This window comes from Sardina pilchardus, chromosome 20 (assembly GCF_963854185.1).
Source record: "Sardina pilchardus chromosome 20, fSarPil1.1, whole genome shotgun sequence".
Lineage (NCBI taxonomy): Eukaryota > Metazoa > Chordata > Actinopteri > Clupeiformes > Clupeidae > Sardina > Sardina pilchardus.
This window is the reverse complement of record NC_085013.1, coordinates 20,521,278-20,537,253: the sequence shown is the minus strand read 5'-3', so window position 1 is coordinate 20,537,253 and position 15,976 is coordinate 20,521,278. Positions and strand designations below refer to the sequence as shown.

The window sequence follows — 15,976 nt, the reverse complement described above, 5'->3', positions numbered from 1 at the left end:
CAGCGCTCCGAGACTCCTGTGCAGGGAGACAGACGGAGGGGCTGGTGGGAAACAATTGAGATGGAGATGGAGACAGCAGACGTGACCTGAATGTGTGCGGCGCAGAGATTTTTTCCGAGTGTTGTTCAAATGAAATGCGCTAGTCGCGTCGTCCTCCTTTCCATCCCAATAGCCATTTTTGCGTGGACATATATCTTGTGTTTTGAGAGCTTCGGCCATTTTTGAAGTTTGCTGGCCATGGCAGACTTGGCTCGGGCCCTGTATCGCATCCTGAGGTATAAATCATGGCGCGCGGTTGCGGCTGGAAGTCTTATTTGTTGGAGCGCTGGAGATGAGCTAAACACACACACGCACGTACGCGGGGAGACCCGGGTGGATTGAGGCTTCAAGACAATCCTGAATAGTCGCTGACTGCCCAAAAAGTGGCGAAGTCTCCCGTTACCTGATGGATGATGATGTGCCATTGGGCCGATGGCTCACGGCCTCCGCTCGCTGTGGAAACAGGAAGCTCCTCTTCAGTCCGGAGAGGCCACACCTGAGGATTTACTACTGCAAGCAGATTGCATTACTATTTACTCCAGCTTTTTGTCCAGCTCCATGTGCCTAGAGCCTTGACACAGACGGGTATGGCACATTTTCTGGGACACGTATGGGCCTTTAAAACCCCCCATTACATATTTCCTTTGCCATTTTGCGTTTTAAAGGGATGTTTGTTTTTGACCTAGACAATTTATTTCCCTTCTCTCAAAATGAGCAAGGTCCCCTCCAGTGTAATATCACTCATCAAGCTGATTGCTTTTCCTGGTGTTAATGAAAATGTCTTAGATAGTTTTAGAGTGTGTTACTCAGCACCCAGTGGAAAGGATATTGAAGGGCTTTTGGGTTTTGCCACAATATTGACTATTTCTTTCCTTTCAGCTCGAGGTTGGAGGGGATGTGACAACACGGGTTCTGGATAACCTGATCTCCCAGACGGAGTATGATGTTACGGTTACACCGGTGTACGACTCCAGAACTGGCAGTCCCATGCAGAACCGAGCCGTCACAGGTGAGGGCTATGTTTTCCTCGTGAAGAGCTACCGTGAGGCTTCACATTTCACATTAGCCCTGTGTTGAGATTTATCTCACATCTATCAGTCAGATACACACAATACCTTACTTAAACAAGACAAGACTGTACATGAATGACTGGATAAAGATGTGTAAAGTGTATCAGTGTGTCTGGTGGAGGCGCTAGATGTTTCTGTTATCGGGGCGGATAGATCAATCACCTCACACATTTTAACTGACCTCCTCCTCGACAGATGTTGTCCCTGCACCTAAAAACCTGCGCTTCTCGGAGGTGACCCAGACCAGCTTCAGGGCCCACTGGGAGCACGGAGCGCCTGATGTTGCTCTCTACCGCATCGGCTGGACGAAGAAGGGCGAGGCCAACTTCCAATACGTAAGCAACCGGAGTTTTAAAGTAGAGTGCTGGCTGGCTGTTCTGTCTGGCTCAATGGTGTTTTTTGCCCCCAACGGCACCTTCCACAGCCTAAAAGGCACTACCTTTACCCTATTCCTAACCCTAACCCCCTCAACCCTCATCCTACCCCTAAACTGAGGGGAGTAGTGCCTTGAAGGCAGCGCTGCCTGGAAGGCACCATTGAGGGCAAATAATGCCAAAGACCTTCGTGTCTGGCCTTAGGTTTGATAGGTCTGGTCACTCATCTCTCCCTCTCCTGTTTCAGGACATCCTGAATGCTGAGGACACCACCACAGTACTGGAGGGCCTGGAGCCGGACACGCCGTACGACGTGTCTGTGACGGCCATCTACCCAGACGAGTCGGAGAGCGAGGACCTGATGGGGACCCAGCCTACACGTAAGAACCCCCAACAGTGCACTGAAGAGAGCAATAGAACATTGAACTGAAGAGAGCAATAGAACATTTAACTGCTTAGAACATTGAACTGAATGGAACCTCTAACTGCTTAGAACATGTAACTGAATAGAACATTGAGCTAAATAGAGCATTTAACTGAACTGACTGAGTAGCTCGCTGTGGGAAACCCCAACATTGAACTGAGTAGAGCAATTTAACTGAATAGAACATTTAACTGAATTAACTGAATAGCTCACTGTAAGAAACCCCAACATTTAACTGAATAGCTTAAACGGTGTCTTCAAGCCTGTGTGTGTAAGCATCAGTAATTGTGGTCTTGTGGCTCTTTCTTTCCTCTCATTCCCCATATAGTTCCCAAGATTGTCATCACTCCTGGTAAGTGTTTTTGTCATGAATAGATGAGGTGTTGGATTCAGTGCGGAGAGAGTGGTAAAGATGTAACTGATCGGTCTAATTTACTTCCTCATCTAGCCCCCACTGGACCTCCCACCAACCTGCTGGTGTTCAATGAGACCACCACCACTATGACCCTAAAATGGGACCACGCCCCAGGCCGTGTTCAGAACTACAAGATCACATATGTACCGGCTGCAGGCGGCAGAACTCAAATGGTGAGTGTCAGTTCACCACAAGTCTCCCAGAACTTTCTAGAAGAGGTGGTTTTTAAAAATAGAGCCTTGCACAAGGCTGTTATCTCAGTAGAGCCTTGCACAAGGCTGTGTTATCTCCTTCGGCTAAATGGTAAATGGCCTGGGAGGAATCCATTTGGCTTTGCCTTTATCTGAGATATATTGGTCTTGGGTCATTTCAAAAGATTTTTTTATTATTATTCTTTCCACTGTGGTTTTACACTAGCTACATTAAGGTTTTATGCTCCATTATCAAATTTTGATATTTTGATAACAACTTTGATAACAGCTTTTTTCGCCATAAAAGTAGGCATGTTTTCCCTCTCAATGATGTTTTCATTGCATGCTGTCACCGTAAAAAAAAGTGCCTCGTATAGTGTTCAGTGCTTAAGTTAGTTATTTGTTGATGGCGTATTTCCATGGTGTTTTGCAAGCGGAATGTTTTCCCATTGAAATGAGAGGAAACCCTTTTTGTCATGATAGCCATCAGCAGACTGGCTTGATGAAATTGCTTGCTAAACACTCAGACACCGCTGGAAAGCTGGAGGCTGTCTCCTAGCAGCGCGCCAAGTTCTCTGCTCTTTCAGCGTTCCTTTCATCACATATACGGCGCTTTGGGAGCTATTGCTATCTCCAATTTGTCGGAAAAGGTCTACTTGACAGGACACACACACACACACACACACACACACACACACACTCATACATACAGACACATTCTTCCACGCACAGCCCTTGTGCATCAGGCGATGAAAATCCGGTTAACGCCGACTGGAAAGATTTGACACCATTTCAGAGCTTGCCAGTGTCTGCTGATAAGATTCTCACTGTCTCACCCAAGTTAAAGTCTCCACCGATTTTCAGACTGCCTCACCACAGAGTTGGCAAAGAGTCACTTTTGACTCCTGAACACACACATGCAGGCATACCCTCATGTCTGCGTGCACACACACACACACACACACACACTCACTCACACACACACACACACACACACACACACACACACTCATAATAGACAGTCAGCCTATTTCTCTTTTTCTAGGCCAGACATCTGTGTATAGCAGCGACCTTGTGTTCTTTATTTTTTTAACAGTGTCTGTCCTGCAGCCAGGGGCTGGGCAGTAAATCCAGCTCTAAAGTTCTTGACAATTCTTCCGACTGTTTTGGCCATTAGTGGACCGAGGTCCCTTCTCTTAATAGAACAACAAAAATGCAACAGTGTTCTTTGCATCCTTGGGCAGCAGATTATTTTTTTTTTGAAAAAAAGATCTCAGAATGTTCACTGTGTTTTTTTTCCCGTCTTTTTTCCCCTCTTCTTCTTTTTTGCTGCCCAATGAATTCCATTTTCAAAGAGGTCACCGTGGCAAAGCCAAGCCCGCATTCTTTAGTAATTCAAGCGTTTTATCATCAACGGAAGCAGCCCGTGGAGTCCATTTGAAGTTTCCTTTGTCACAGTTGCTGTTTGAGTTATATTCACCTCTGGGACGTAGTGGAATAGTTTGGGGCCTTTACCTGCAAATCAGAATAAGACGTTTTAACACTTTTTAAACACACAGCCATTTATTTTTTAGAAAATTGTTTTTGGTACATACATATATAGACGTTGATATCTTCTACATAAAAAGTGCTTTCCGTCTTACTACGGAATTTATGTGGAATAACAAGTGTGTTTCCCCAAACATTCAGTTAAATAAACATGGAAAGCTTTGTGTGATGGAGCTGTTTATCAGACAGAGGTCATGTTCAAAGCATCATGTTCCTTTGTGTATGTAATGGGGCTTTAGTTTGAATGAGCCCATGTCATATTTACCCAGCTTAATGTAGATTGACTGAGTGGCATGATAATAGATTGACCTATTCTCCAAACTATGGCCTGATTAGTTATAGTTATGCCAACCGGTTAGTGTTGTTGTTATGAAATATGATGTCCAACATTAGGTCATCTTCGAGTCCGAGAGAGGACTAACATTTTGATTTTCTCTCCCCCTAGACTCAAATTGGTGGCAAGAAGAACACAGTGAATCTTCAGAAACTCACTCCGGAGACCACATACTCCCTCACCGTGACGGCTGTTTACGGCACCGGAGAAGCCCTGGACTTAAATGGCGAAGGCACCACAAGTGAGTGGCCAGCCAGCCCATGAGTCCTCAGAATGGCATGCTAATCAGTCTCACCATTCCTTTATTTGTTATTTATCTCCCCCGATTTCGCCACTGCTGAGTGTCTGAGTGTCTGAGTGTCTGAGTGTCTGAGTGTCTGAGCGATGGTGTTTATGTGCTGAACGTCTTGCTCCCGCAGAGCCTCTGGGTGGCGTGAGGAACCTCCAGGTCACAGACCCCACCACCAGCACTCTGAAGGTGACCTGGGAGGCGGCCGAGGGCAACGTCCGCCAGTACAAGCTCTACTACGCGCCTGCAGCAGGTGGCGTGGAGGAGACGGTATGACGCTGATCATTTAGTGTGAAATTAAATTAACATTTTTGATTTTGTGTTCACATTCATTTACACTTGTGGCCAGCCGTGGCCTACTGGTTTGGGGCTTCGGGCTTGTAACCCCGGAGGGTTGCCGGTTCGATCCCCGACCAGTCCACGGCTGAAGTGCCCTTGAGCAAGGCACCTAACCCCTCACTGCTCCCCGAGCGCCGCTGGTTGGGCAGGCAGCTCACTGGTTAGTGTGTGATTCACCTCACTGTGTGTTGACTGTGTGCTGTGTGTGTTCACTAATTCGATTAAATTTTGGATAAATGCAGAGAAGGAATTTCTCTCACGGGATCAAAAAAGGATAAATACTTATACTTTATACTTATATACTTCTGTAAAATGTTCCAGTGTTAGCCAGCCGGCTAATTTTCAACTGTCGTCTTGTGATACACATGTGATACAATGAAACATTCAACATAGTTATTGTGATGGTTATTGTTGATATCTGACTTGTAGAGCAAGGGGCCTGTAGAATGGGTTAAGCCTAGTCCAAGACTCAAATAAAACTTCAATGAAAATCTCCACTAACATAAACCTTTTAGTCTAGGACTAGGCGTAATCCATGTATGTGAAACTGTCAGGTGGTGTTTTACTGGCACAGCTTTTTGATGATGCCTGTCTCTGATAGATAACATGAGATTATTTTTTAACTCAGACACTGTGTGGCAGGAGACTCATGACACAGCGCTTGTTTTCTTGTCTCTTCCTAAAGGCTCAGGTGGGTGGGAACACCACCACCACAGTTCTGAAGAACCTCATGTCCGACACCGTCTACACCGTCACCGTGGCGCCCGTGTACCCCCAGGGCGAGGGCAAGCGCATGTCTGAGAACGGAAAGACACGTACGTCCACATTCCCAAACACACACAATGGCACCTCATCCAGATAAACATGTACAGTGATCCTGTGGACGATTGGTTTGTCAGGAGTTCCAAACATGCAGCCTGTATCCATAGCAGCCTGCTGGGCTGGCCTCAGTAGGGGCTAAGTCTGTGCCTGTATCTCAGCATGAGTCAGACGACTCAGACCCAGTGGATTGATTACTCAGGATGCCATGCCTACGCGTTAGCAGCCCTATAAAAGTGTCTCCAGGCTGGAGTTAATGAGCTCCGTTTATTGGGTGTAATGACTGCTAGTGATGCCATCGCCGTCAGAGGCAGATGTGAGAAACTGGCTTCCATTTTGGGAGAGTCGTGACAGGGGGCCCTTTTTTTTTATTGCGTTTGACCCACTGCTCCCATTGATGGAAACAACAAAGAGCCATTTCATTTTAGCACTCTTTGGCTCGGTCTGTGATGTAGTGAGGGTCACTTTTTCCCTTGTCGATGTCTCTGTTAGCAATATGTCTGTGTTGTACGTGTGTCATCTTGAATGGCCTCTCATGTAGAGAGCCCCGTGGTAAAAGAACAGGCCGCTGCTATTTTAACAGTTTTATGGACTTATTACTCAACTGTGTAGGCTTTCTTCTTGGCGTCTTGCCATTGCCAATGCTGGTAAACAATGAGCCATTCTCTATCACTTACGCCAGAGCCTTTAAGTGCCTGATGAGGTTGAAAAAAAGAAAAGAAAACTCTTGTGCTCCATTGTGTATTTTATGAGTTTATTGCATGGCAGTGAACCTTAAGTTTTGCTAGTCTGTTATAGTTTAAAGGCAATTTTCACCAACGGTGGTAAAATGTTTTGTTATTATATTTTGTGGTGAAAGATACAGTCTGCGCATACCAGGTAACTTTTAGGTTAGAACCTTTGCCTTTAGAACCCAGAGCTTATTGGCTCTGAGCTATAACTGTTTATTGTTGTTCTCAGGAGGGTTGTATGCATGTGTGATTGATGGGGCATGACAACTCTCACTTTCCTCAACCCTCCCCCTCTCTTTCTCTCTCTCCCTCCCTCTCCCTCCCTCTCCCTCCCTCTTCCTCCCTCTCTCTCTATCTCTCTTTGTGTTTTAGTGGAGCGCTACCCTCCCAGAAACCTGCAGGTTTACAACCCCACCACAAACACCCTGAATGCGCGCTGGGAGCCGGCCTCTGGTGAGGTGCTGCAGTACCGCGTGGTCTATGCCCCACTGAGAGGAGACCGTCCCTCCGAGTCGGTGAGTCACCACCCCCCCCCCCCCCCCAGACCTCCCCCCCCCCACCCCGCGCTCTCTAATTAAGCCCACCAGCAGGGGTCAAAGAGTAAGGGTCAAAGAGCAGTGGTTTACAAGAAGCTCCCTAGAAGGATTGTTACAGCTCCCATTATTCAACTCATAAATTGGCGCTAGATGCCCTGCACATATGTTGGACATCGAGCAAAAAACAAAAAAAGAAAAAAAAGGACCCTCTGTTTGTGGGGTGGACACTGTTAACGACGTTGTGCTTGTTTTAGTTGAGTTGTTTGCGGTCGTTAAGGCCTCGCTGGTGACATGTGACCCACGGAGAGAGGGGTGTAAAGCGCTCGCGGAGGCAGACTGGCCGACAGGCAGCCATAACTGCGCAGATTAACACTGCGTGAAAAGCAACATCTGTCGGAAACATTTGGAACAAAAGGCCGTGCTTTTTTTTTTTATTTGAAGGCGCAAGAACATTACATTATAGACCATTGGTGTGCTTTTTTTTTTTTACTTTACGTTATTAGCCATGATGCTGCGTCTTCCAAGGCCGTAGCATTTTGCGTGAGGGGAAAAGATAGACTCTGGAGTTGGCTTTTTCCGACAAACCGGCCAGTTTTCCACATCTTTCGCAATGTAGCCCGAGTCTCGCTAATGCATGAGGGTGTATGCTGCAAGTCTGCAACACATCACTAAAAGCGTGCGCGCTCAAGGACACTACTAGCATTTAGAGGTAACGGTTAAGGGACAAGGGGGCTTATTTGAGCCTTATGCAACAGGCCACGGGGTCAAACTCCACGCAGGCCAAATGAGAAGTGATCCCGAGCTGCTTCATCTCAGCCGTGACACATTGAATGTGGGAGACAAAGGCAGGATAAGAAGAAGGCAGAAGAGGTTGCCTCGCTTTCACCTCCTGTCAACAAGGCAAGAGTGGTCCTGTTTAGACTTGGACATGGCCTGCTGCTGGGTAAAAAGAAAAAGGGGAAGAAAAAACATGCTGAGGGCTTTTGGCGAGCGCCACCTCGTCACTTGTTCCTCGGCACAGCCATGCTCAGTCCCGAGGCACATCATCAAAGGCATGCTTGGGCTCCCTTTCACTTTTGCAACGGCAACGCAAGTGGCTGTTAGCGGAGGCCAAGTCGTTTGGCACGAGAGCTATGTCTCCGAGAGGCAACGCAAACAGATGTCGGCGACTCGGGGAGATCAAAGGTCAGCTGCAGAGCGCAGTGGATGGCCTCAACAAGGGTCCTGCTTCCTTTAATCCACCCGTGGATCTCTCACACAGGAAACCTCCCTTGAACTCAGACATGCCAAGTCTCGTCGGATATTCAAAGTCTTCAGCACATTTTTGTATCGTGACGTGTGACAGCCTTCCGTCAAGAACAGAGTAGTGAACTGATCTCAAGCCTGCCAAGTACATCAGGGCCCTGTCCTGTGTTTAAGCATGTTTTGAAGAACTGTGTGGAGTGTGGCGAAGTGAAGTGCCTTTGACTCATCCCTGGCATCTCCTCCTCCTCCTGCTGTAGGTCCTGGTGCCAGGGAACGTCCAGACCACGCTGCTGGAGCAGCTCTCCCCGGACACGGCCTACTCGGTCGCCGTGGTGGCCCTCTACGCTGACGGGGAGGGCCCCTCCGTGACCGACGACGGCAAGACGCGTAAGGAACAGCCCTTGTGTACCAACCACTGAGACAGTCAATAAACAGTAAAGCATGTAGTAGTGTAAAGCAGTAGAGCAGTAATGTGAAACTAATGCTGGCCGAGTTTTGGGTATAAAAGCTGAAAATGGTTATGGTTATGGTTATGGTTATGGTTATTTAGCAGACGCCTTTGTCCAAAGCGATGATACATTAAATAGCAACAGTGTGTTTTTACTAGGTATGATTGCATCATGGTCCACTGAGTGGATTAAGAGGCTCAACTATGATTGTTGTTGTTGTTTTTGTTTTTTTTAATGTTTTGTTTTGTTCTCACATGTGTGGGTCAGTGCCACGCAGTGGGCCCAGGAACCTCCGTGTGTACGATCCCACCACCAGCAGCCTGACGGTCAGCTGGGAGCACGCCGAGGGCCCCGTGCAGCAGTACCGCATTGGCTACGCCCCCACCACCGGCGATCCCATCGAGGAATTCGTAAGTGGCCTCCAGGGTTAACACACAGCTTTTCTACAGTACACCTGCCAAGTTAACACCAGCACACACAAACCAGTTAGATAGAATGCTGTCTTATAGTTCTCACAATAGTAGATGTGTCATGTACTGTGTATGCGTAGAAATATTGCCAGGTATATTCTTTTTACGTTTTGAGTTGTCTTGTTTTTGTTGTTGTTTTTGTGTAGACAACTGTACCTGGGAATCAGAACAGCGTAATCCTGCCCAACCTTCAGCCTGACACCCCTTACAAGATCAACGTGGTTGCCATCTACCCAGATGGACCTGGAGGAGAGCTGGCCGGCGACGGTCACACATGTACGAACTACATGCATACATACATACATACATACAGTACATACATACATACATACAAGCATTTGACCTTGCATGCCTAATGTACATACATGTGTTGTGTACACACTACATACGCACATGTGGACATACTTTATGTAGAGCATCTGCATTGTAAATCAGTCGACAGTACAGTATGTGTCTGTGATGCATGGAGCTCCATCTCTCTCTCTGGCCACTTTGTTGCCCCTGTGGGGTTCTGCGGCTCTAATTTGACTCCCCGGTTAGACCAAGAGGCAGGCGGCTTCAGAGCGGATTACTGAAACAATAGCAGGCTCTGGTCTTGGCCCTGGGTCAGGAGTACGCTCTGCCAGACCATCTGAACTGGCTGTCCTCCAGACCCAGAGACTCTTCTTTAGGTGTGCCAGCACAGCCCCTCCCTCTCTCTCTTGCTCTCTCTGTCTGTCTCTCTAAGTACGCCCTCATCTCTCTCTCTCTCTCTCTCTCTCTGTCTGTCTCTCTAAGTACGCCCTCATCTCTCATCCTCCTCTCTCACTCTCTCTCTCTGTCTCTCTCTCAGCCCCCACTCCCTCTTTCTCTCTCTCTCTCTCTCTCTCCCCCCCCCCCTCCCCCCCATTTATCTGATTTGCCAAGCTTAAAGACCCTGGATGAGCTCTATCAAGTCGCAGGCACTCTCCAAAAAAAAAAAAAAAGCCCCTGAGCCAGAGCCCATTGTAATGGCAGTGAATTACTTGTATGCAATTTCTCAACCTGTTTTTTCCTGTCTGTTGCTCTGTTGCTCCACGCACAGTGGGTTTGCTGGCGCCCCGAAACCTGCGTGTGTCGGATGAGTGGTACACCCGCTTCAGGGTGTCCTGGGACGCCGCCCCTGCCAAGGTTAATGGATACAAACTGGTCTATCAGCCAGAAGGTGAGTGAGTGCTTCGTAATGCCGCTCGCTTTTTGGGTACAAAAGCAGAAAATGATACATAAAATAACAACAGTGTGTTTTGAAGGAGGTATGATTGCGTCATGTTCCACTGAGAACAGTATCCATATACCAGTCTCTAGTTCACATCTTGCAAGAATGGTCATAAACTGATGCAATATTTCTGTTTGCTGTAGGAACTGATGAAGTTATAGAGACCAACGTGGGAGATGTGACCACCCACCACCTGCACAACCTGAAGCCAGGCACCACTTACGATCTGAAGCTGTACGCTCAGTACGACGCCGGCCTGAGCGGAGTTCTGCCCGGCCAAGGAACCACTCGTACGTGCCTCTCATTCAGCTCTCCCATACCAACCTCTACATACAACTCTTTTCCATACCAACCTCTACACAGTAGCTCTTTTCCATACCAATCTTTACATACAGTACAGCTCTTTCCCATACTAACCTCTACATATACTGTAGCTCTTTTCCATACCAATCTTTACATACAGTACAACTATTTTCCATACCAACCTCTACATATTGCTAGTTTCCATACCAACCTCTACATTCAGCTCTTTTCCATACAACTCTTTTCCATACCAACCTCTATATACAACTCTTTTCCATACCAACCTCTACATATACAGTAGCTCTGTTCCATACCAACCTCTACATATAGCTATTTTCCGTACCAACCTCTACATAGCTATTTTCCATACCAACCTCTCATAAAGCTCTTTTCCATTGAAACCTCTCTGATTTAGAATTGATTTTACCTGTAGAGTTTGCTAACATATGTAATGTATCACTGATGTGCATAGAGAGCTATTTATAGCACAAGACATAAAACTGTCCCATCTCTCTCTCTACAGTTTATCTGAACGTGACTGACCTGACGACATACAACGTTGGTTACGACTCCTACTGCGTCAAATGGACGCCTCACAGAGCTGCCACCTCTTACCGCCTCAAAGTCAACCCATTCGACCGTGAGTCCATGGCAACACATCCTTACACATCCTCATCAAATATACAAAGCTAATTTGCGCTATTAGATCTGTAATGCGATCTTTGATTTATGTGTCTAGCTGATTCCGTAATTAGCTCTTCCACACAACATCTCTCAGTCTACGACTTGCACAACTCATGGCCAGGCGTATATAATGTTTATTGACATGTACCGTGCCCAAGGATCAGAAGTAATCCGCAAACCTCGGAGTTGTTTACTGTAGTTCTTGGTTTGCATGCCCAGATAATCGAGGAGCTAATAACTTCAAGGTTCAGCTGTTATAAAGTCTAACAATAATACATTATGCTCATTTGAACTGCGCTCCGATCCCCCTGGTTCTTATTAGCCTCGCAGACTGGGGGAGGATTGTAAAAAAAAAAAAAAAACGAGCTATGCTGGAATATTTAAGTCTGTATATGGTAGCAATTACAGATGGAAGTGCAGCGGCTTGCCAAGCCGAGGCAGTCTTGTGTGTGTTAGAGGGAGGCTGCTGCTTCAAATGAAGAGCGCCATGGGCTCCGTCCCCGTAGCGTACCTGTTCATCATCCGCCTGTCGATTCTGCCGAGAAGTCATTTGTAGAAGATATACACCATTTACCAGTGGTGCGCTTTCTGTATCCTCCGTATGCTCTGGTGTGATTCTTTCTGGATAAATGATCGTTAGGCTGAGCAAAGCCAGAGCGCTTGAGGTCGTTAGTGCGCTCTTAATGAACCAAAATGCGATATGAAGCCATGCAGCTGCATGATTAAGAGCTCGTTTTCATCAGGCGCTTTTACCCCACGAACCAGCGTGAGTCAGCGCGACGGCATTTTTTCCGTACTCGTGCAAAAGTGTCCTGGACTCGTGCGGTGCGTCTGGTCTGGTCTGGTCTGGTCCACTGTGTCCCCTGACAGAAGCTTCTCGGTGTGTCTCCTTTCAGGGGCAGCTGTGGCCTACTGGTTAGGGGCTTCGGGCTTGTAACCGGGGGGTTGCCGGTTCGATCACGGGATCAAAAAAGGGATATATACTTAAACTTATACTTATACTTCTCTCACAGCTGCAAACCGCGGCGCCCAGGAGGTGACCATCACGGCAGCGGAGAGCCAGTACTGTTTCGACGGGCTGACGCCGGACGCTCTGTACAACACCACCGTCTTCACCCAGACGCCCAGCCTGGAGGGCCCTGGAGTCAGCGTCAAGGAGAGAACTCGTAAGGACTTTGGGATGCATGAAGTGATTGAAGTGATTGAAGTGATGATGAAGTGATGATGAATTGATGATGAAGTGATGATGAAGTGATGAAGTGATTTTTTGACTTCTACTCTACGCTAAATTGGATGTGGTTTGGTACAATAACGGTTTTGTTGTCTCTTTTCTCAGTGGTTAAGCCTACAGAGGCACCAACTGAGCCTCCGACTGTCCCACCACCACCCACCATCCCTGGAGCCCTGGAGGGTAAGGTTTTAAACCACCGTGTGTTTAATGTAAGCCGCTTATCCGTGTATTGGTATTGACACAGCACGCTCAAAATGTGCTTCTGTCTGCCACAGTCTGCAAAGGTGCCAAAGCTGACCTGGTCTTCCTCATCGACGGCTCTTGGAGTATTGGCGACGAGAGTTTCGTTAAAGTCATCCAGTTTGTCTTCAGCATGATCGGCTCCTTTGATGTCATCAACAATAACGGCATGCAGGTGCGCCACAGAACCCCTCATTCACACTTCAGCCAAAAAATACCTCCTCTCTGCACCATCAGGTATCAGGTGTGCTGACTGTTGCTTTGTGGATACAGGTGTCCTTCGTGCAGTACAGTGACGAGGCCAAGACCGAATTCAAGCTGAACACGTACCAGGACAAAGGGAAGGCCTTGGCTGCTCTTCAGCTGGTTCGCTACAGAGGAGGCAATACCAAAACAGGTTTGTTCCGAATCACGACCCATTGTTTAATAACTAAGGTATATTGCATGCAAATACTACCTTGTTATTTGAATATATGTAATTATGTATAGGCTGCACACTCACACACAAACACACGTATATAAATATGTATATATACACACACACACAGAAAGAGAGAGTGTGAGAGAGAGAGAGATAGACAGTGAGATGTAGTCTTGCTGAATATGTAGTTTTGATCGTCCATTCCCATTACCAGAGTGGTATAATGCTTTACTGAGCTGCTCCAACTAGGTTTTGTTTCATTTGCCTTAGATAGTGATATCATACCAGTCAGTAAATGTCCATGTGTGGATCAGGTGCTGCTCTGAAGTACGTTGGCGAGAAGGTCTTCACCTCCGACAGCGGCATGAGGAGGAACGTGCCCAAGGTCCTGGTGGTGGTGACGGACGGACGTGCTCAAGATGACGTGAAAAAGAGCGCCATGAAACTCCAGACCTCTGGTAAGTGAGCTGAGGCTCAAACCTGCTGTATTGATGAATGATTATTGGTCACTGATCAACAATGCAGAACACCCCCCCCCCCCCCCCCCCCACACACACACACACACACCACAACCACCACACCAAGACTACACTCTTAAAATGAATGTGACTTGTGTTTGTTTTTAACACATCTCTGTGTCCAGATAGGGACAACACATTTGTTTTAAGAGTGTAAAATTGGTATAGGTCCATGGTACCTCTGACAAATGCTGATAATGAGATTATCAGCTTTGTTCTTAAGTCTTTGATTTATTGGTATTATGCCCATAGAGTGACATAATTTATGAAAAGGTGTTAGTGGTGTGATTGTATTTCAGTGATAAGTGTCTTACATTAAATACGTTGTCTTTGTCTCTAGGTTACAGCGTGTTTGTCATCGGAGTTGCAGATGTGGATGTTGTAGAATTGAGAAACATTGGAAGCAAGCCAAGTGACAGACATGTCTTTGTGGTTGATGACTTTGATGCTTTCACAAAGATCCAGGACAATCTCATCACCTTTATCTGCGAAACTGCAACATCAAGTAAGACCCTATCATAGGTCATTATAGAAAGATAATCACCGCTGAAAGCATGGAATTATTTCATACCATGTTTTCCTCTGTCCTGCAGCTTGCCCGTTGATTTACCTGGATGGCTTCACAACACCTGGTAAGAATGAGGACAGAAAGTATTCCTGTTTTTTGATGGTCAAAAACCAAAACCTTTTTTCAGTTTATGAATCTATAGGTTCTCTTTACCTGTGACTTAGAGCAGGTTGTGCATTATTGGACATGCATGCCAGATAACATGTAAATGACTGTGAAGTAAAACATGTTTTGTTTGTATCAAGACATCTGTCCATTGTAGCGTGGGTTATGGGAGTCCAACTGAATGAAATGTTATTGGCAGGTTTCAGAATGCTGGAGGCCTTCAACGTAACTGATAAGACATTCGCTGCCACGAACGGGATTTCCATGGAGCCCGGCACGTTCAACAGCTTCATCACCTACAGACTTCACAAGGATGCATTCATCTCCGGGCCTACAAAGTAGGTGGCGTTTTGTTCTCTCCAAATCTCCTGTGGTAGACCGTTGGGCTCTCCCTTGTCTTGTAATGTTTGCCATTATTTTTAATGGCCTTTGAAAAGCAACAAAGACCGCAGTCCTCCTGACTCACATTAGCAACGCGCTTGGCCAAGCGTGTTTGTTGCCGCAGCTTCGCCGACCTGAAGTGTGACTGTGAGAAAAAGGATTTGTTCTCGGGATAACAATGGTCCCACGATGTGCACTCCCACACATGTCATACTGAAAGCAGTCCTAGCACCCCGAGGTCAGGACCTTGCCTTTACTGTAACTGTGAAAGAAAAAAATAATGTCCTCAGGCAATTGCAGTCTCACTCAAGAATCCCGCCGAAGCCTTCCTGCCTTCCTGGCCAAAGTGGTCTCTAGTTAATTTGTCCTTAATGATTTCTGTTTTGTGCGTGCTATAGGAAACTCCACAAATGGAAACATTTCTCACACCAGAGGGGAGGGGAGGGGAGGGGAGGAGAGGGGAAAGAAGGGAGAAAATTCTTGTAATGTGCTGTAATTTCTTTTTTTTTTAAACCTGGGAGCAATTTGGTGTCTATTTGGGTTTGTGGGGACGGTGGGATTCCGTCTGGTCACCCCTGTCTGATTTGAACGTCTTGGAGATGACTCAGTGGAGATCCTGGAATACACCAGGGTTGATGATGATGATACAACTGAGAAAATATCACTTATCCCCCCCCCCAAAAAAAAAAAAAAAGAAGAAGAAAGAGACCGAGGGGAGGTTGACCCCAAAGACCATATGTGAACAAGGGCTTTGCCATTGCTCTCCAGTGCTGACTCTGGGCAGGGGATCCCTCTCTTGACACCGCCCACCAACAGCTGTGATTATTTTTCAGCCTTTTGCTGTGGTCAACTTGTAGCTGCTATGGTGCAGCATGCTTCAAATATGTCACTAGCATTTAGCGCTGGCCTGTAATCATGTGAGCATGTGCCAATCATAAGGTCACGTACTAGTGTAAGTAGAGGACATCCGTGACCTGTCTTGGTACCCTTGAAAATAATACCATGGAGGTTTCAATGG

General features: G+C 46.8%; 1 protein-coding gene across 1 annotated transcript in view; it reads left to right on the top strand.

Annotated features, from left to right (window-relative positions):
* The window catches only part of col12a1a (collagen, type XII, alpha 1a), a 62,341-nt gene that overhangs the window by 28,341 nt on the left and 18,024 nt on the right, over nt 1–15,976 (top strand). Inside the window, exons 28-50 of the mRNA XM_062522576.1 lie at nt 919–1,048; nt 1,305–1,444; nt 1,731–1,863; nt 2,236–2,259; nt 2,356–2,495; nt 4,507–4,636; nt 4,815–4,954; nt 5,709–5,838; nt 6,946–7,088; nt 8,612–8,741; nt 9,071–9,213; nt 9,420–9,549; nt 10,337–10,456; nt 10,651–10,797; nt 11,334–11,450; nt 12,508–12,660; nt 12,831–12,905; nt 13,001–13,140; nt 13,239–13,362; nt 13,701–13,844; nt 14,245–14,409; nt 14,498–14,536; nt 14,777–14,915. Coding sequence (XP_062378560.1) covers nt 919–1,048; nt 1,305–1,444; nt 1,731–1,863; nt 2,236–2,259; nt 2,356–2,495; nt 4,507–4,636; nt 4,815–4,954; nt 5,709–5,838; nt 6,946–7,088; nt 8,612–8,741; nt 9,071–9,213; nt 9,420–9,549; nt 10,337–10,456; nt 10,651–10,797; nt 11,334–11,450; nt 12,508–12,660; nt 12,831–12,905; nt 13,001–13,140; nt 13,239–13,362; nt 13,701–13,844; nt 14,245–14,409; nt 14,498–14,536; nt 14,777–14,915 — 2,876 coding nt within the window. The remainder of the gene's footprint in view (nt 1–918; nt 1,049–1,304; nt 1,445–1,730; nt 1,864–2,235; nt 2,260–2,355; nt 2,496–4,506; nt 4,637–4,814; nt 4,955–5,708; nt 5,839–6,945; nt 7,089–8,611; nt 8,742–9,070; nt 9,214–9,419; nt 9,550–10,336; nt 10,457–10,650; nt 10,798–11,333; nt 11,451–12,507; nt 12,661–12,830; nt 12,906–13,000; nt 13,141–13,238; nt 13,363–13,700; nt 13,845–14,244; nt 14,410–14,497; nt 14,537–14,776; nt 14,916–15,976) is intronic.